General features: G+C 33.6%; 1 protein-coding gene and 1 long non-coding RNA gene across 2 annotated transcripts in view; both read right to left on the bottom strand.

The window, feature by feature from the left end:
* Positions 1-266: 266 nt before the first annotated feature.
* On the bottom strand, positions 267-4,825 carry LOC127880140 (uncharacterized). The gene is made up of 3 exons (XR_008049433.1): positions 4,660-4,825; positions 3,958-4,083; positions 267-2,558 (listed from the first exon to the last, which is right to left on the bottom strand). It is a non-coding gene; the product is annotated as an uncharacterized LOC127880140 (long non-coding RNA).
* Positions 4,826-4,842: 17 nt separating this feature from the next.
* LOC127880136 (hemicentin-1-like) overlaps positions 4,843-22,240 on the bottom strand; it is a 22,009-nt gene continuing 4,611 nt past the window's right edge. Inside the window, exons 2-9 of the mRNA XM_052427373.1 lie at positions 17,615-18,045; positions 11,538-11,650; positions 11,097-11,310; positions 9,680-9,706; positions 7,942-8,081; positions 6,959-7,106; positions 6,726-6,749; positions 4,843-6,063 (exon numbers count right to left, since the gene is read on the bottom strand). Coding sequence (XP_052283333.1) covers positions 5,900-6,063; positions 6,726-6,749; positions 6,959-7,106; positions 7,942-8,081; positions 9,680-9,706; positions 11,097-11,310; positions 11,538-11,650; positions 17,615-17,687 — 903 coding nt within the window. The 5' untranslated portion in view covers positions 17,688-18,045 and the 3' untranslated portion in view covers positions 4,843-5,899. The remainder of the gene's footprint in view (positions 6,064-6,725; positions 6,750-6,958; positions 7,107-7,941; positions 8,082-9,679; positions 9,707-11,096; positions 11,311-11,537; positions 11,651-17,614; positions 18,046-22,240) is intronic.

The raw sequence follows: 22,240 nt of genomic DNA, 5'->3' as shown, positions 1-22,240 counted from the left end.
GTTTACAAAGCAAATGTTGACGGACGGACGGCAGACAAAGACCAATCCTAAAACCTCACCTGAGCAATCAGGTGAGCTAAAAAGTGTGTTACACCGCTCTCAGCCATTTTCCAACTTGTCAGAGAAATCAATAAAACCAATGTACTGACCAAGTTTCATGAAGATCGGCAAAGAAATGTGCCCTCTAGAGTGTTTACGAATAAATGTGAACGGACGGACAAGGCCCGGTCACAAAAGCTCACCTGAGCAATCAGGTGAGCTAAAAAGAACTAGAGCTTTGTCACAGACGTGACGAATACCCCCACATGTGGCATTGACACAGAATATTTTGCATGTGTCTTCACAAAATCATAGCAGACACCATGCTCAATATTTAAAACACACTAAGTGACCCCGTGACCTAGTTTTTGACCTGGCATGGCCCATGTTCGAACTTGACCTACACATCATCTTGATACAACTTCTGACCAATTGTGTTGAAGATCGGATGAAAACTACTTGAATTAGACAGCGAACACCATGCTTAATGTGTAAAACATTCTACCGCTAAGTGACCCATGGCTCATGTTCGAACTTTGCGTAGAGATCATCTATATAAAACTTCTGACCAAGTTTGGTGAAGATCGGAAGTAAACTACTTCAATTAGAGAGCGGACACCATGCTCGATGTTTAAAACACACTAAGTGACCCCGTGACCTAGTTTTTGACCCAGCAAGACCAATGTTCGATCTTGGTCTCAAGATCATCTAGATAAAACTTCTGACCAAACTTGGGGAAGATCGGATGAAAACTACTTAAATTAGAGAGCGGATAACCAATACCGACCGACCGACAGACAAGCTCACTCCTATATACCCCCCTAAACTTCGTTTGTGGAAGTATAAAAACAGTAATTGAAACATGTGGGCACAAAATACAGCTGCGTATGGCACTTTGCATTAATACAGCCCAAACCTCTAAACTGTAACAGAAACAACTTTTAAACTGGAGTCCTCCTTATCAGAATTTCTGGTTCCATGAAATCATTTCCTACTAACTGAACAGTCTCTAATGCTAAATTACAATGGCAGGTTATTAAAACTGTGGATGAATATATGTTCAACTGCCGCTGCACATATCCCTGATACAATCACAAAGGTAAGAAAATCAAACATTTGAAGACAATGTTAAGTTATAATAAAAATATTAAAAGATAAAGAAAAAACCCTGTCATAACACATGACTAAGTAATCATATCATATGACTAAGATGTCATCTTAGTCATATGATATGACAACTTATATATGTGATATGACTACTTAGACGTGCTATGACATCTTAGTCATGTGAAATGACATCTTAGTCATGTGATATGATAACCATTACATGTGATATGACAACTAAGTCATGTGTTATGACGTGACATGTGATATGACATCTTAGTCATATGATAAGCCGAATTCGCCGCTCTCGATTGACCGGCGAGCAGGAAAGTAAAATGGCCGACAATGGCGCAAATGTAAGTTAAGAAGAGTTTTTGTGGATTAAAATATGATAACTTAGATATGTGATATGACAACTTAGTCATGTGTTATGACAACTTACACATGTGATATGACATCTTAGACATATGATATGTTAACTTAGACATGTGATATGACAACTAAGTCATGTGTTATGACATCCAAGACATGTGATATGACATCTTAGCCATATGATAACTTAGACATGTGATATGACAACTTAGTCATGTGTTATGACAACTTACACATGTGATATGACATCTTAGACATATGATATGCTAACTTAGACATGTGATATGACAACTAAGTCATGTGTTATGACATCCTAGACATGTGATATGACATCTTAGCCATATGATAACTTAGACATGTTATATGACAACTTAGTCATGTGTTATGACAACTTACACATGTGATATGAGATCTTAAGTCATATGATATGTTTACTTAGAAATGTGATATGACAACTAAGTCATGTGTTATGACATCTTAGACAGAAGATTTGACATCGTAGTCATATGATATGACAACTTAGACATGTGACCTGACAACTTAGTCATGTGTTATGAAATATTAGTCATATGATATGATATCTTAGTCATGTGATATGACATCTTAGATATGTGATATTACATATTAGACATGTATTATGACATGACTAAGATATCATAACACATTGCTAAAATGTCATAACACATGTCTAAGATGTCATTTCACATGGCTAATATGTCATATCACAAGTCAAATATCTTTCTTCAATTAGGTATGTGATAACATCAACTGTTGAACAATATGTTAAACATAACATGAGAACATTTAAAGTCCTATGGCATTAGGCTGAATAAACTTAAAACAAGAAGTGATTGCGCCACCACAAATTATTATTTTTTTAGGGTGTCTTTTAAAACGCCAATTAGTGAGTTCACAGCTTCAATATTCTGTTTGCGCAGACATCACAAATGCACGGGTTGTCCCCTGTTATTATATCTTCAAGATCACAATGAGCACAGTCTGCGTGAAATACTAGCCTGCACTCTGAACATCTAATGTAGATTCTGAAATAAAACACAAACATGATAGACAGCAGGATTTTTAACAAGAGCCGTCCGCGGTTAGTGCACTCCAATTTACTCAGTGCTTGATAGTGTACTGGAAACCATTAATAACTAAGTTGCCTTCCTATTAGCTAAAGAAACTTCAGCGTACAGTTTATATAGTATTGACAGACCTGTACGCTGAAGCCAACCCCGTATCGAAAGTCAACCAGAGTCGTAACATATTTATGTCACGCTATAAATCAAAGAAAGTTCATTTTATAGGATACATTTCTACATATATTGGTAAATGAATATAAAGTACTGCATTGGGGAATATTTTAAGGTTCAAATGTTTCAAATACATCTTACAATAGATTAAAATAACTCTCACATCAGTCTGAAATTTACAAATTTGACGCCATTGTCGCTTTTTCACGTGACGAGTTTTCATTTGGATACTTTCGGATCGACCTTGACATTTTTTGCTGAAATTGTAAACATTACTTTCTTTTTCTGAAATCTATTATTTGTGATTAACAACTTACGTCTGGTGGATTATAAGACTGATTTCAGTGTGAATCAGGTAGTTTTAAATAATATTTACTTTGAGTTTGTATTTACACTACAATTTGTTTACAAAACAAGCCAGAATAAGTTAAAATACCGGGAAATGTCATTCTGAATTTGAAAACACTAAATACTAAAAATAGAAATAACGTCATATGACAGTGAAATCTCGGGAGATTCGCATTTCAAGAAGGTCTGTCACATCGCTGTTTTTCTCGATATCTAGATATCTTCAAAGATAGGCTGGTGACAGTTACAATGTAGCCACCCTACTATGTTTTTAATCTTGCACACTTTTATCTTTGAACTTTTATCTGTTAATCTGCACTAATATTTTATTCTTAACACAGTTTTCTTGACAGCGCCTCCCAATCATAGTCAGGATTGATTGTTCGGGAGTAACAAGTAGAAGTAGAAACATGTAAGAGCAGAATAGATAAATTTTAAATGTTTAAGATAGTATTTTGTGAAAGAATATATCAGTTAAATGTGAAAAATGTCAATCTTTCCGATCAAGTGGTTGATTTGGGCCAATAACTAAATTTAAAAGCTGTTTTTGATCGGTCTTTGTTAACTGTCAACTTTTCAGGAATTTCTGGTTGACTTTCCTAATGGGGTTGGTTCATATCTATAAAGTCCCGCCAGTCAAAAATCATAAAAAGCGACATTTAAAGTTAAGGTAGCCAGAACTACCTTCCTATGTGAGTATATGCTTTTGGAAATGGAGCATTTATTTGGCAAAATTAAATTTAGGGTTATCTGCCCTTATGAAATTGGTTCACTAAAACTATTTATCATGCATACTAAATAAGTATTTATTAATAACATGCAATGGGAAGACTTTTAGTACCTATATTGACCATCCACAAAGATCCTTGTGCGGTTGGAACTCTCTTGTGCAGTTACACTTTCAATGCTATGTTGTGGTGCTTTTGTATGGCAAAGAAATCAGGTCCACCTTCCAATATCACTAGAACTGAAAATTGTATAAACTATTATTATTAATAAACTTTGATATTTATATTATTGTGGACCTCCAAGGATATATTATAATACCAATTTGTTATGATCTTATCATATAAAACTAAAACATAATAACCCTTTGCATGCTGGGAAATTTGTCGTCTCCTAAAATGTCGTCTGCTGAATTTCTAAAATGAGCATTTTCTTCGATTTTTTTCAAAGAATACTATCAGAATAGCAAACAGTTAGGATCCAGATGAGACGCCACGTTCTGTGGCGTCTCATCTGGATCCAAACTGTTTGCAAAGGCCTTCAAAATTCGGTTCCCGCACTGAAAGAGTTAAGTAAATTGTTATAAACATATTAGAATCGATTGGTAGCTGAGACGAACAATGATGGGACGAACTAAAATGAGGACAAATTAATATTTCTTTTCTATACTACATAAAAGCATTAAAAAACAATGCAAAATAGTGATACAATGCAGATGCTGTTGAAGCCTCGTTATATGCTTCTGATAAGTGTCATCTAACCCTGGAAAGTAGATAAATTGATGCATTTTAATCCACAAAAACTCTTCTTAACTTACATTTGCGCCATTGTCGGCCATTTTACTTTCCCGCTCGCCGGTCAATCGAGAGCGGCGAATTCGGCTTACGCCGGCTTGATTATTCGGCGCAAAATCGGATCGAAACAAGTGGTACGCCGGTTCTAGAAGTTAGCCGGCCAGCGCCGGCGTACGCCGATTTGATGAATGAAGTCCACCCAATATGATTATAATTGATCTTTAAATGAATGTGTACGCACCATTCATACAACATATGGCATACGCTATACCTTAAAGGGATCTTTTCACGGTTAGGTAAATTGACAAAATTGAAAAAAGTTGTTTCAGATTCGCAAATTTTCGGTTTAGTTATGATATTTGTGAGGAAATAGTATTACTGAACATTTGCCATGGTCTAATATAGCCATTATATGCTTCTTTTGACGATATAAAAACCTTAAAATTATAAAGCGTTGCAACGCGAAACGATTGAATAATTTGGAGAGTTCTGTTGTTGTCGTTTAAATCTGTGAAACTACGAAGATTGCTTATATAACGTATAAAATACGCATCTTATATATGCTTGGCAGGATAGCACAGTTGGCTAATGCGTTTTTACTTCAGGATTCCGGGGGTCACTGGTTCGAGCCCTGCTACTTTTTTTTTACCTTCTTTAAATTTTATTTTTGATTTTTTACTGGAGCTTTTAAAATTTAATGTTTACATTTATCAATTTAAAGCATTTAATGACGAACTTCAAAACATGCAAAAATCTGTGAAAAGGCCCCTTTAATAAATTGTTCACAATACAATTTACAACAATTACCCCATAAATACACAATATCACACAATTGTATATGCTTAAAACGAAATAAACATCTTGGACAATTAGTCAATAAGTCTTAGTAACAAAATTTTGAAAATCATGACTATTTACATTCCAACAATTAAAGTAGTAAAATATGTATTACTTGAGATACAATTGAACAAAAGCATATTTAAGCTATATCTTACACGTATGAATTTACGTGTGAATAAATTATTTACAACACACTTTACAATAATTACCCCATAAATACACAATATCACGCAATTGTATATGTTTAAAACGAATTTTTTACATCTTGGACAATTAGTAAATAAATCTTAATAACAAAATTTGGAAATTCATGACTATTTACATGCCAAAAATAAAAGAAGTAAAATATGTATCACTTGAGATACAATTAAACAAAAGCATTTAAATAAATATTTAAATCAACTCGATTTAACTTGATGCAAACTATTCCAATGTACACGTTGCTATACATGGCATTGAAACGCGAATAAACATTATTGTTAAGCACACATATAGGCACATGTTATGGAGCAGGGAACCAGACAATGTACGTATGCAAAAAACACCACTACTTGACGTCATACTGGATGCCCGCTCTTCTTGAGTATCTGTAAAATGTATGGTACATGATTCAATATATGGAACTTAAAGGGATTGCATGATAGTGGTTCTGTGCATGAAATATGTGAATATTATTTTAAAACATTATAAAGATCGACATATCTTTAGTATCTAACAAAATGAGTACCCTTTTAAAAAAAACTGAGTTATTTGTATTTGTTTAGCTTAATGTGTAAAGGATTTTTTTAAGGGACTTAATCAAAGTTTGGTATAAATGACGATTTTCAAAATAATTGTCATATATTCCAAAAAGAATACATGGAAAAAAAATACGATCTTGACCACGGAAATTGTTTAAAATACAGGTTCATAGACGGATAATTATCGTTTGAAATTGCAAATTAATAAAGCGTTTGTGACGCTTTACCTCTTCAATTTGGAAAATACGTCGAGTATTTATATACTGGTTATCTCTAGCATGTGCTTACGAAAGCCTGCGTGGCGTGGAGATTTTGCTTCCAGTTGACCCGGGTTCAAATCCCGGAGACGGCAATATTGTTTATTTAACTTTTTTTTCTAACGTTTATAATTACTTAGGACAATTAAACCTTATTTGTGAACACACATATTCAATGACATTTAAAAAAAATACGAAAGTCTGTGAACAGGTCCCTTTAATAAAGAAAGGTAAAGCTACCGTGATACATACCCCGTTTTTCGTTGTATGTCTCGGCTGAAAAAAAAACCACAAAAAACTGTTTGCTATATAATTCTCTGACATATACACAGTTTTATGAGCGCATGTTTATCATATTAATATTTTCTTCACAACGCGTCGCCATAATTTAAAACATATATTTCTCAATTTCATTTTAAAATATGACCGCATTACATACGTTGCCATTACGAACTTCAACAATCATTTCACCGATGTTGGCTTACCATTCAATACATCCACATTGATTCTCGTGGCGAGATCCTTGCTAGCCCTGCACACGTACTTGCCCGTGTCCGCTATCTGCGCATGCCCAATGCTAAGGGTGCTCGTGAGTAGCCTCTCCGACAGCGACACCTGTTGATGAATGTACACCTACAATATAAGAGAAGAACATATATATTGAAATGTATATCCATGTTATAACTTAAGGATATAAGCCTATGTACACGTGATTACTTTGTAATTTATTCTTCACTACGTTTGAGGTGCGGCTAGCCTTAAAACTTAAAAAAAAACTTTCCAGTGGTTTAAAAAATCCGTTCAAAGGAGTTGAAACTTGCTTTCATAATTATATAATCATGTAATGTTGTTCTGCATGGTACTGTTATGTATAGGCAGTCGTTCAGACTTGCTGATGATTTACTTTCTCTTCATGTACTGTTTGGAAGTTTCATTATCCCAATATTCATCTCAGGATGAGCCTTACATTATTTCAGTTTTTAACATTATTACAAAATATAAGTACAATAAGCTCAGATTACGATAATTCAGCTTTGTCAAACATTTATTCTTGTAAATATTCTTTGCGAACGGTGTGTGGCAGGCGAATGAATTCTCACGAACGCCTTCTGCGTTGTTTTTGTCTAGCCTACGTTGTTGAAAATAAGCGACAAAGTCTATAGCGGATTGATTTAGGTATTCGATGATGTCTTTTTTTTTATCGGGTCGAAACATTTCTACTTTTATCATCCTAATGCAAAGATCCTATTAAAAAAGGACCATAATGAGCCTTATTCAAAACTTAAAAAATAAATAATCATAAATATATCTCTAAATTAAGCATTAAACAAGAACATAAGCAAAGCAATATCAAAGAAACTAATAATACGGTTTTATCATATTAGCACAGCTATTTAAACATAAGAAGTAACATATAACACAAGTGCGATACATGTAGATGCAATGTAAAATGCAAAACTCAACTCACGTTTCTTTCATAGCTCGTCTGGACCACGCGTCCCTCGAAGAACCAGTCGACGGACTGGGGCATGTCGTCACTGGTGACGTTGCAAGTGAGAAGGATCGGGGAGCCTTTCTCCACGAACTGGGTTCCCGAGATATGGATGGCTGAAAGTATACCACGGGAAGATAAACAAATGGTTCAGTTATTGGATTGGTTTGGATTTTTATTTTTATTTCTGCTTAATTCCTATTGGATTATTTTGGAAAATTGGAAATTTCGCGTGCTACTTTCTTTTGTATAATCAAATGTGCAGTTTTTGTTAAAGATAAAATACACTCATCATATTTTAAATACATGAAGGATCCATCATTCTCCTAGTGTCCAAATAATTTGCCTAAGGTGTAGGCTACTAGATCAACTAAAACTCGCTACTTCAGACTGTGATACACTGGGTTGATTGTTATATATCCAGGAATGGAAAGGGGAAGCATTGTTCGAACGTGAAAACTCGACAATTCTTAAAAACGTCGATTTTTATGCAAACATTTCCATTTGTTAAGTTATCATTAATTAAAATACGATGTCGGAGCTTTATATAGTTTTATTTTATTAGTTTATAGAGTATTATTTTTTATTTGGATTAAAATAAATAATTTATTTGATTGTTTCAAGGTGTATATCAATGAAAACAAATAGAAGGACAAACATCGACATACATAACATCGTCACCACTACAAGCCGACACTACACAACGCAAAACGCCGACAAGACATAACCTAGAAAATATAATCGACAAAAACGTCAACCGCGTTATAACTGTCATCATATGCGATCTTAAAGTTTAAATATCAAAGCAATCTTCTATGAGAAAAAGTGCATTATACTTACACCATATCATTCAGTCTAATTCTGAGTACTCTTGTGATCTCGCATCCTGGATATGATAGTATTTAGCCGTATGAATTATTTATGTTTTGTGCGTTGTGTCAATATAGTGAAGATTGTTCTTATCATCATTAAATTCATTATGTGTTACGTCTAAATCTACTAGATCCTTAATTGACAGACTAATAATGATGCGTTAAGTTTGTTACATAGTCTAACAGTATGTAATTTTGGTACATGTTTTCATGTCTTCATTGTGTTTCAGAGTGCCTGGGATTTTTCTATGCTCTGTAACATTTGATATTGTTGTAAAAAGCTTGGATCACATTTGTATTTAAGTACAGACTAACAATTTGTTGATTATCGGGATTTATACTATAAATAAAGATTTATTTTTTTATTAATTGATTTCTAATTTGAATACAAACCAAGATTTGTATTCCGATGTGGCTCATTTAGTTTGAAACTATAATTTGAAGAGCAAAAGGCGAATCTCTAGGTAGTTCCATTTATGAAACATGCCATAATTTATTTAAAACTTGAGTGCAATATGTCATAATGTTGCTGGCAATTTATAACATTTCCATGCCATGCAGGTTGCATTTGATTGCATTTAAGTGGTAATTGCTTATTGTCACGTATGATTCAACGGCACTCAAACAACTCATGTCTGAGAACCACTCACATTTAATACTATTTGTTCAGTTAAGAAAACGCCTAGCATTCAATTAGCTGTAACATTATAACTTAAAATTAAAATATATTTTCACTTTCATGAACGATTGTTTCATAAAAAACAAACATTATAATACGAAAGTAAATAAATTACATATATTTATATAAAAAAGTAAATGTGTTTACGAATAAGTGAACTTACATGGTTTAACTGGATCTTTGGAAGAATCTAAAAATATAACATAGAAAACGTATAATATGACGTTAACGAAAAAAATACGATCATGTTTCAAAAGTGTATTTATGGTACGCATATCATAGGTAAAGGTTCACTGAATGATTCTATCCATCAATCGCAAATGCTAATTGTCCCCTACCGGTTTCACAGGAGGGGACATATGGTTTGCGCTATGTGCGTCTGTCTCTCTGTCTGTCACACTTTTCTGGATCCTGCGATAAGTTTTTCATATTTTTTTCATGAAACTTGAAACATGGAAAGATGGCAATATGGACATTTTGCACGTCATTTCATTTTGTTCCTACGTCAAAAATTATGGTTGCTATTGCAACAAATATATAAAAAAAATCTGAAAATGGTGGAGCCGGTAGGGGGCATATATTTATTGGCAATAGTCTTGTTGTTGATATATTTCATCTACCATACACAGTAGACACCACCACTCACGAAAATATGGTTAATTTGACCAAACATGAAATGATAATGCTTTTTTAAACTGAAATCGACGACGTTCTTGAAAGCATTTTGATAAGATATCAACAGTGTAACGGTATTCTCTGCATATCATAGGTTTATGTTGAAATGAATGATATCAATTAATAGTAAAATATCATTGTTTATATGCAATATACTGAGGACTCCGTACCGCATGACAAATATGTTTCATTTGACCTGCCAGGAAATGATATTATGATATTACGCTGATTTCAACACATTTTGTTTTCCTTTTTTACATAGTGTCGTCATTATTTCATTGGATGTACTTATTTGATTGTATTTTTTCAACATGTCGAGTTTTTAATTTTACTATAATGTAGTTCGCCAAATTATAAGAAACTATCAATAAATAGTCCCTTAGAACCAATCATAAATTTAATGATTAAACCTTTAGACTTCATTCGACCTACAATAGATTGAAAAGATTATCATTCACTGGTATTTTCAATAAGTATACGCATATCATATAATAATTATCGAATTCCTTTTATCTAAATATACTGACGTTGCAAATTGTAAAATTAAAATGTATTCGTTTGATCACTGCTTAGTTACAGTTAAATTTGATAAAATTGCACAAAAGGAGATTATTCATCTGCCTTCATAATAACACGTTTTTATAATGACACGTTTCACTGACGATTGCATTTCCTATATGAAAATTTTCGGCTACAATCAAAGTTTCAGGCACTTGTTTTAATGGCGTGTTTTAATAAGGGTGTAAACACATATTGACCGTGCGCAAAGTTGTAGGACTGTCTTTTAAAATCGCACCCCCCCCCCCCAAAAAAAAAAAACAACAACCCCCCCCCCCCAAAAAAAAAAAAAACAAACAAACAGAACAGAGCTAAGACAAATAATTGTGCATTGCTGTTAATCTTACCATAGACCACTAATGTAACATTCCGTCGGATGAAAGCGCTTTTCAAACTGACTTGACACTCATATGTTCCTGAGTCAAACGTGTGTGCATTTTTAATGTGCAGGTTCCATTCGCAGCGCGAAACCACTTGAACGAGTTTGAACCTGTCTAGCTCCAGAAACTGTTCCTTGCCGACTGTGATTGGTACGTTGTATGGCAGCTTCCTCCATGACACCTGAACACAATAAGTAGTATGCATATGTTCGCCTTTAATGACATACTTAGTTTTTATGTGTTATACTTTCATATTAGTATATATATACATCTGAAAGTGTTCAATTTTTCATAATTGTTAGTTATGGCTATTTGAATAACACTTGATAGCTGTATATTTTTAAAAATAGGGAACTAAATATCAACCGCATTGCCGCCATACGTTTGCCTCATGCAAGGCCAACTTACAGTTTTAGTGCCAAGATTCTCTACGCCGCACCTCATAATTGCCTCAGACCCCTGAGTGATTGTCACGTTAACGGGAGTGTTTGTAAACGTCGGAAGTTGTCCATAGCTTGCGACTGAAATACATTAAGTTTACATCTACACATAATTGAGAGTGAACTTCATAAAGTGGTACTGAACCTATTAGCGAATTAAATATGCTAGAACCTCTACCACATGTCTAGTAACCCACTATGTTAAGTAATAACTGTTTGGTAATAACCCATTATCACACAACGTAAGATTCATGATAACGTTGTGTACGTTAATTGAAACCATACGTACACGCATTTGATGAATCATATATATAGTTTTTTATTTGTTAAAAAAAGCATCAAATCACGAGATATTTGCAATTAAAGTGAATCTTTTGATTACAAAAGTAATGTTAATAATACCAAATATGCAATAAATAGATGCATGTGACGTAACACGCATACTGTTAAAACAAAAGTTTAAATTATATCATTTATATTAAGACAATACCATACCACCTCAATCTTGCTTCAAACAAGACTTCATCTTTTTTACTTACAAGTACTAATCAATACAAAGAAATACAAGATCGCCCCAACCTTGCTGTAAACAACACTTAATCAGTTGAAGTTGCCTTTTGACTTCGTCGATTTACTTTGTAAAAACCGTTTGGATGGAAGCTTTCATTCAAAGTCTGTGTAATGGAAGCTTACACGTAGTCCTAGCTTGGAATTATATTTGGGGCTGGTCAGGTAAAGGTACACGTGAATGATTCTTAAATAAGAAGAATTGTTTCAGCTCAATCACTTTAATTTGGACGAAAGAATGGCATGGGGATGATTGTGTTGGTAGCTTCCCTGCATACCTAGGTTTGGATTGCCAACCATGAAATGACTAAATAAAAAGATAGAGTAACTCAATATACCCAACGTAAGGTATTATGGGCACATTATTGCACTTCAATGGCATTTATTCGATCCAGACAAAATACTTTAAAATATAATACAATGACTATTGAAAAGTGATAAAATAATTTAACTAAAAGGCTGTATGTTTCTTTTTAAATATCACATTTAAATAAAATCAAGATTATTTTAAAAACTTACATCGTAAATTTAACAGTATTTGTATATTTTGCTTAGGTCAGGGCAATGCAAAAAAGGCACACTGGTTCAAATAATCCAATTGACAGACGCTGTTAATGGTACATGCAAAAAGATCGACAGTTTGTCAAAGCAGATCGCTATGTATGAGGGCGTGTTTAAAAATTAAAGAGGCTTGTGGACACATTTCGTCAGTAGGCATGGTCTCAAAACTCCTAGCCAGAATGAGAAGTATTGTTGAATAGTACCAATGAAGTCGACTGGAATATGGTTAATACAAGGGCTAGAACACGGTCCCAATGGTCCCCAATCACATGCTTTTGATGGATTATCAAACATCCACCAGGGTATTCCGGCATGACCTACTTGGCGTAACGAGAAAGATGTATTATGTCTGAATGGCATTGATATAGGTGATGCTGCGGACCAGATTTTGGCCTTGCAAATTTTCAAGACAGCAACAATATATGCCATGAGTCATATCCTACTATGTCAATCATTATGCCAACCCACCGAAGGGGATAAACGCTGAAATGCTCTTATGTCGATTCGAAATCGGTGAAACAAGTGAAATTGTCTCTATCCAGTGATTTTGAAGAACGTTACACCAAAAGGAAGAATGTGTGCCTCACTCATTGATGCCAGGGGTGGTATTCCAGAAACATCTTAAGTCATTTCTTAAATATTTTCACTTAAGTTAAAAATTACAATGTTTTTTTTTCTTTACTCAATACAGACATGCATGTTTTATTAGTATTCCTAAAGTAACGTTGACATAATGATGTTATTTTGATGTAATTTTCAATTCCTTACTATTGCAGTATGAAATTAAAACACTTAAGAAAAATTCCCAATTTTATGATAAAAATAAAATTTAACTAACGATGCTTTTGGAATACCACCCCAGATTTAAGATTTTGTATTTATTTCGGAGGGACTAGACACGTGTCGTTGTCTGCCACTGAACTTCGCAAATCAACTCAAATTAAAGTTGATCAAGAACAAGATGTTTGCCATGTTTACCAGCTATGCCAGGACTGAGCATTTCTTCTGAAAATGAATCTGTAAAACGGCAAAAGCCAGTATATCACATGCCTGCTAAGTCCGCTTTAAATACAGTATAAAGTCTGCTCGTATATGTATAAGTCTTCAAGGCTGAAAAAGTCCCCAACAAACAAGAGAAAATTAAGGAAGAATGCCAGAAATACTTTGATGTACCATCCATTCTTATTTGTAAAAAACAATTAAAATGCTGCAAAACAAATCCCAGGTCGACTCACAACACTTGCTAGCGCCGCTTAAAGAATTAGGAATGCCAGCGACTTTGATGCCCGCATGAAGATGTTTTCCATGTCTTGAGACTACACAGGTCTATGTTCCGCTAAGAAAATATCGATAATGTGATTTTCTTAAACAAATATAATATAAACGATTGAACAATACAATGCCACGAGTTATTACTTTCCCTAATGCAAATTTGCAAAATTACACATTCACAGTGGTTACTTGATAAAATGGTTGAATTTTAAAATTCGTTTCGTAACCAGTGTCGTCTTTCATTTGTTTTTAATATTGAAAGTTGTTTAACTTTTTTGTTGATAATTTGATTGCTCGTTAGAATTAAACAATAAAATGGAGCAGAATGTCCTTTAATTTGAACTTCAAGATATGCACTCTTACGAGTATTGCGATTACTTTTATACGTTATGTCATATTTATGACAAATATTTTAACTATCGCAATAATATCATTATTGTTTTTAAATATTGTAAAACGTTTGTGATTGCGATTTAAGCGAGCGTGATCTTATCGCGATATTGTTTTGGCTGCACAAGTCTGCTCCAGTGATTTGCTTAGTTATAGTATGTGTCCTTGAGGTTCAGCTATATACTTCATGTAATCAGAAAATGCGGTTAATAATGAAAGCGCACTTGTTTTAGAGGCATGCAGCAAATAGAAAATGTATATGATAACACATTCATGTTGATTCGTAAAATGCCCTCCGTGTTTAAGGTATGCTTTCTTCAATGATATTGAAAAATACATAAAGAACGGCAAATATGTTTAGTCCATTATTGGATGGAAATGAAGAATAATCTTTGCATAATAGCATGCAAACAAGAAATGACCTGTGAAGAATTAATTATGACAGTTGTTCTCACTATGCTCGGAGCATGACCTCAGACAATGGAATAAACAGTGTTGTTTATTTATTGTGTATACACTGATTATAGGTAGTGGGATTTTTCCAACGCTCAACATAAGTCCAATGGTAAATTCTTCATTCAATGTTTACGAAAAACGTTCAGTGTATCTGCGCCACTACCATAACGTTTATCATTGAATGTGTTGACAGTCCTGCCATTTTCCATTTACGTTGTCAGTTTGTTGCTGATCGTTCGTCAAATCACTGAGCTGAATGGTAGTTAATATTTCAGTTTTTTTAGCCAGGGTGACTAAGTACAATGAGAATTCAGATCTTCATGAGGATTAAAGGAAAACAGATCAGGTTATTGTTGCAACCAGTAAGAATGCCTGTATTAAAAATATTGTTAATTACTATAAATAAAGAAAACAATGTATTTACTGCGGTGCGGTGCGGTGCGGTGCGGTAAACAATGTTTATGTTTATTTCAATTTATATTAAGTCTATAAATATTAAAATAAACGACACATATAATACAATCACCTCACTTAGTTCGACAAATGTTATATGTTTACGGTAAAATAGTTACAGTAAAGTAGTATACATGTACTTGCTAAAAAATAATGCACATGTTTGCAATGACAATATTGATTAAGTTTTATTAAGTTCATAAAGAAGTTAGTATGTAAATCTATCAACATATGAAAATATGCGATATAAGAATTGGTCATTATTATCGCAAAATGTAACCATTATGATTTTTCGTAACAAACATGTTTGCGGAATAATCTGGTAAATGGGTCTTATAACATAATCTGACAGTTCAACATGTGTGTCACACCTGTCAATACGAGAAGACGCCTCCTCGTTAAATTATAGGATTGACATAATCGGCTTGTTACGGCGGCGTGTTCGTTAATGCAGCATCAACATATTGAAATATCCCGGAAAGAGAAATATAATGCTTTTGAATATCAACCGTACTTTCGTTTTGACAACTGACGACAGGAATGATTCGATTTACAATGTGAATCTAAATTGAGTTTTTTTGCAGATTCGTTCATACGACACAAAGACACTATTTTGTTTTACGGATCATTTCGACTAAGAGGACTCACCAGTCACGTAAAATATCGAATATAATGTATATGTTTTATAAACAACTGGTAGCAAGATGCGTTGTTATGGGTCACGCATGCCGAAAGTGCAATATGGCGTCTCAGTGCCATCGCTTCCATATTGCCCGCACTAGGTCGTATGAAAGTCAGAGGATGATCAGCAAAGATATTGGAACAAAACCTATCTTGCGCGGCTTTTTGTTGTCATAAAATGACTACTGACGTTGACTTTTGTGGTCACGTGACAGTTTTTGTTCATTCACAGTGTTTAACATGATTTTCAATTTGCTGAACATTTATACTTCAGGTAAAGTTATACATGAATTAATTGTGTGATCATTGTGATAAATAAATAATTTGATATTTTTAAAAGGAACATATGTATATGTGTATATAGTATTGTATTAAATATTTGTGTTCCTCTGACAACACATTTGCACGTTCAAACCGACATAAAGGTCAACAACCAGATTGAAAAAACACTCACTTATTATTTACATAAAACGTATAACCAGAAAAATTACCATAATTATGTATAATGCATACACTCGCAGAGGGACTGTGTGAATGCTATGTAAATGCAAATGCACTTGTACCGCTAAGTCGTTAATTATTTAGGCTTTTTATCGCAACGTGTTTTCCCTCTCACATCTACCGTATGTACCACCGTGAGAGCTAATTATTTTTATCAAAACACAATTCAAGTAATTGACTTTGGTAATTAACCGATGAGTCTATTATTCCAATACATGTAACAGTATGGGGAATGGTAATAGGTACATGATATTGTAATATTTATTGCAAGTATACAACTATGTTGGACATTATGCGATCATTAGGTATTTTCTACCCCGTGACTCTCACGAAAACAGTTTTACTTCGTGTATATTTAAATTGATCTTTGTTCGAAATAATGGATTTTATATTTACTTCAAACGCATGCTGTTATTTCATATGTATGTGTATGACGATGAGCTTTATATGCTTAAGTCTAATAAACTATTCGGTTCTGTTCTGGTAAACAAGCACTCCCTAAGTTCCAAATTTAGATCAGAAACCACGTGCTGCATTCGCCTCAGGATCGAACTTGTTTGGTATTAACATATTTTGGCAAAACAATCGTACACATGTTTGTATACTGCTGTACAGATACAATTAAATACCATAGTGTACTACTACAACAACAACAACTACTACTACTACTTCTACTTCTACTACTACTACTACTACTACTACTACTACTACTACTACTACTACTACTACTACTACTACTACTGCTACTACTTCTACTACTACTACTACTATCACTACTACTACTACTACTACTACTTCTACTACTACTGCTACTAATACTACTACTACTACTACTAATAATAATAATAATAACAATAATCATAATAATAATCATAATAATACTCATAATAATAATTATTATTATAATAATAATAATTATTACAATAACACTAATATTAATACTAAAAATAATAAGTAGCAATAGCGCCTTTTCACTCAGTTATATGCCAAAAATTATCAAATGTTTAACATTATACACAGAAAGACGTATCTTGTTGATTCGCACTGCCGTGAAAAAAATCTCTGTTATAAGATGCGCAAAATTAAGCGACGCAAAACCCGAAATACAAAAAGGAAGCAACTTAGAGAATGCACTATAAACCACTACATTACGAGAATACATACCGCTGGATATAAAGGTAGCCAATACTAGAATCCAGATCCAGATAATATGCATCCATGGGTGTCCTTCCGTCATCCTGGTTTAATCAACATAGTTTTAGATTCACAAATTGTCTTAGAGGGAATCCACTCGTTGATTTGACGATATTCACAATTTGAACCACCGCAGAATGAATGCCAATGTTTTTTTTAAAATAATAAATTACCGAATTTCATGGAAGTACGCTTGCTTGATTCAACAATTATAAGTTATTCACAATTGTTTTTCTACTAGTTCGTTGCAGAACGAAGAAGTAAAATCAAACTTAAATAGCACGATGCTATCAGTGTAGAATCTTTCCTATGTTTCGTATTAAAGTAAATTCCGCAAACTGGATTGCCGAATAGTTTTCATATTAAAAGGTGACATCACTTTCAGTCTTCTCCATCAAATACTGAAATAGACATGAAATATGATAAAATGAAATTAAACAGTCACATGAAAAACTCCGACAAAGGGGATTTGCGGTATATAAAATCGTTGAAATCAAATTAACGGTCGCTTGCTGGGTAATAAAGTTGTTTGAACATTTGTGAATGACATGATACGGCTGATTAATTTGGTTGTATTGCAATTTAATGTGACCCGGGCAGGTCACCAACAATGAGAACATATTCAAAATCGGACGTCGCTTTTGTTTCCTTACGCTCGTGTTTTAATTATTTAGGCCATCCTGTTATATAATCTTTGCAACAGCAATAATATAAATCGATGAATAAGAATTTGTGTTCACGTACTTCATTTCAACGGTTGGAAGTGTTTGCGAATTAGAAAAATGTTATACTAGCATTTAATGACTTAGTAAGTCTGGACATGCATGTTAAAGTTCCTACCAGGACTATTGTTCTGCACCCGTTCATCTTACTCAAATAGTTTTTGTTTCTTTTTGTATTAAAACAAAAACAAACAACCTTCGACAGAAAAATAACCCATAATTAACGGTTTAATTTTAAAATGCATATGATACAATGATAATATAGTATATATAGATATGCTCATATGATACAATGATAAAATATTATATATAGATATGCTTCTAATTTCTAACCTTTTTAAACAATAAAACTAGTCCACATTATGTATTCCATGCTACACAGGTAAAATCTGTACACTGACAAAACTCGTTGATATATAAAAACGTCATTAACGTGAAATGCAATGTGTCTGGCGAATGGTTGAGAAATCGCAACGGACTAAGTCTCCTTGTTAATCAAGCCGTCCTGCCGCAGACAAAACGGGACCATTTCTGTAACAAAGACTGCTAATTTCTTAAATTGTCGCCACGTAGATTTTGTTGACAAACGAAAACCAGTGTCCGGTCATGACCACCCATAACCTCTGGAGTTAACGACCAATTGTGAAATTTTAATCCGATGGCTCCCATAGCTTTAACAGAAGCTGCCCTTTTAATAACAACAAATTAGCGATGTTGATAAAATGATATCAAATTCTAGAAAGTAAAAAAAATGAATTATTGTTAGAATAATGATCACTTTAATTATCAGTTGTTGCAATTTTTCGCTGCAATGGTCACGATTCTGGTTGTGATTATGAGCATGATGGTGATGATGATGATGATAATAATGGTGATGCTGCTGCTAATGAAGATGCTGCTGCTGCTACTGATGCTGCTGCTGATGATAAGATCAACATCATAATCATCATCATCATCATCATCATCATCATCATCATCATCATCATCATCATCATCATCATCATCATCATCATCATCATCATCATCATCATCACCATCATCGTCATCATCATCATCATCACCACCACCACCACCACCACCACCATCATCATCATTATTTGCGGTAGCAGCAAACACAGCAGAAAACGTTTAACAATTATCGGAGATGGTGTTGTAAAATTCAAATTTTGTGTCGGCCTTAGGTCTTAAGTAAGGTAATTTCACTCGTCTGGCTTAAAGATTAAAATGAATAACGTTAATGACACTGTCTCTGTCCCGTTATATATTACATCACTAATATATTTTAAGCATGCCGACAAAAACGTTTTATGCTAAAACGCCGGTTATAAATATTGACTTAAGATGTAATACTGATTAGACGTCAAACAGAATGCCTCTGCCTGGGTGAAATACGCGAACCCACCATTTAAGAACAAACTCAGGGGAAATATTGCGCTAAAGAGTCTATTTTTGTCTGAAATAATCTAGCATACATATCGAGCTGACAGTGCACCAATATCCTATATAAATCTTGCTTGACATCGATGGGAAATTATTTAATATAACGTTTATGCATTGCAATGTTCATGCATGTTTTCTTATTATACATCCAGATTAGAATCGTTTGATTTGAGTATTATTTTAATGTTGTACTTTTAAATCGCGCATTTTATCAAACCTTCGCTACTCTAACTACCCTTGTACGATAGCCTTCCTTAAGCTATCCGACGGTAATGTACTCTAGGCTACGCTACGCTATTGAAGTAGCAAAGCGAGGTGATTACAAAAAATAGCGCCGTCGTTTGATGCGGTTAGATTGATTTCGTATGATGTTAGCTTGGTTAAATGATGAGCAGGTTTTACTTTCGTTAAACTGAAGGAGACACACTACATGCGGTTTGCCTCCATTAATAAAGTTTGGCTGGGCATCAACACGAGATACACGTGTTAGTAGTGTTTTATAGGAATACGTCAAAAGTATCCCAAATGAGTTTTGCTAATGATTTATTAGCGAAAAAGATCCTGCAAGGACTGTGTATTCAGGCGTTGCTTTATTTACCCCAGTCAATTACCAATAAGTTCATATTGCAAATATCGGGTGATGCCTTAACCGAACAAATTCACGTTGTTACAAAGTACAGTTAAACATAAAGTTCCGTATGCCATTAAGCAGCATATTGCCATGGTACAGCTTTTTGCGAAATTAAAAACAACGACCGAAGAAATTGAAAAATAAAGATAACCGTTAATAGATCTGAATAGATATTAGAACAACTATTTTTAAGAATGTCTTAAAACCATTTGTCTTTGAAAAGGTTACATTTTGAACGGTACAAGTTAATCATAGAGATTTTGTATCCGGAATACAAGTGTTTGTCATTGTGTTTTTGTATTCCTTAACAAATATATTTTATTAAAATATTCAAAGTATGTTATCTTATAATCGATATTAAATATATAACATTTTCATGCGCAGACTTTGGTGCCGAATAGAAGCGTATATGTACAGATTGGCATATTAACATGTCAATATTGCTGTAATTTACATAGTTTTATATTACCAATTGTATTACTCTAAATATTCACATTCACAGAACATTTTCTAACGTATGATAACAGACAATTTTATAATATATCATAATTTAATGCTAATCATCAAATCGCACTACAATCGCCGTCACATTACACAATATTTGTCCACTGTGAAAGTTCATGAAAAACATGCATGCATTGTATAACATTTTAGTTTAATTTAAACATCAACAAATTCATGTTGATAAACACCGTAAAATTTCCTACGTGTTAAGGCCGAAATATTTAACAATATTAAAATATAATAAAGGATGTTCAATTTGTTTAGCCAATTATTGGATAAAAATGAAGAATAGTCTTTGCCCATTAGCATGTACACAAAAAGTTATGACATGTGAAGAAGAATTAATGTTGTTCTCACTATGGTCGGCACAAGACCTCAGTCAATGGATATACAGCTGTTATTTTGTATTCACTGATTTCAGGTAGTGGGATATTTCGAACGCTCAACATAAGTCCAATGGCAAATTCTTCATTCAATGTTTACGAAAAACTGTCTGTGTATTTGCGCCACTACCATGACGTTTATCATTGAATGTGTTTTCAGTCCTGCTTGTTTTCATTATACGTTGTTAGTTTGTGTCCTATCGTTCGTCAAATCACTGAGCACAATGACAATGAATATTTCAGTTCCTTTTATCAGTGGTGACCAAGCACAATGAACACTCAGATATTCCTGCAGGTTAAAGGAAAAAAGATCTCGAAACTGTTGTATCAAGTAATTAATAACACCTGTATTGAAAATATTGTCTATTCCAATAAATAAACTTAAGAAAACAATATATGAACTGCGGCAAAAAATGTTTATGTTTATTTATATTTTAATTAGTGCTTTTGATATTGAAAATAAACACTACATATAATGAAATCACCTCGATTATTTCACACAAAAATTAGAGTAATGAATATGAAGGGGATTGAATGTTTACCAGTGCTTAAATATTACCACATTGTGAATCATCCTATGGTATTTCATAATGATCAAAACTATTAGATTTGATATGGATTAGAAACAAATATCATTGATAACAACTCTCACAGTGCATGCACTTAATAAAACTTACAAGCATAGCAAACACATTCTAACAATATAAGTATACGAGTCGATAAGACACAACACGGGGACATGAAACATCAGCTCTTGTAAAAGAATGATATCTGTTGAGTTATCAACATTCGGTACCACGATTTATGGTTCGACAAGACCTCACCTTGTCCGTTTGTGTAGAATAATAAATATCAGCATTATATCTTGATAATACTTTATGGAAGCACTTACCAAAGTAAAAAAATATTTTTAATT

Source organism: Dreissena polymorpha, chromosome 4 (genome assembly GCF_020536995.1).
Source record: "Dreissena polymorpha isolate Duluth1 chromosome 4, UMN_Dpol_1.0, whole genome shotgun sequence".
Classification (NCBI taxonomy): domain Eukaryota; kingdom Metazoa; phylum Mollusca; class Bivalvia; order Myida; family Dreissenidae; genus Dreissena; species Dreissena polymorpha.
The sequence above is the reverse complement of the archived record's forward strand: the minus strand, read 5'-3'. Positions and strand labels throughout refer to the sequence as shown.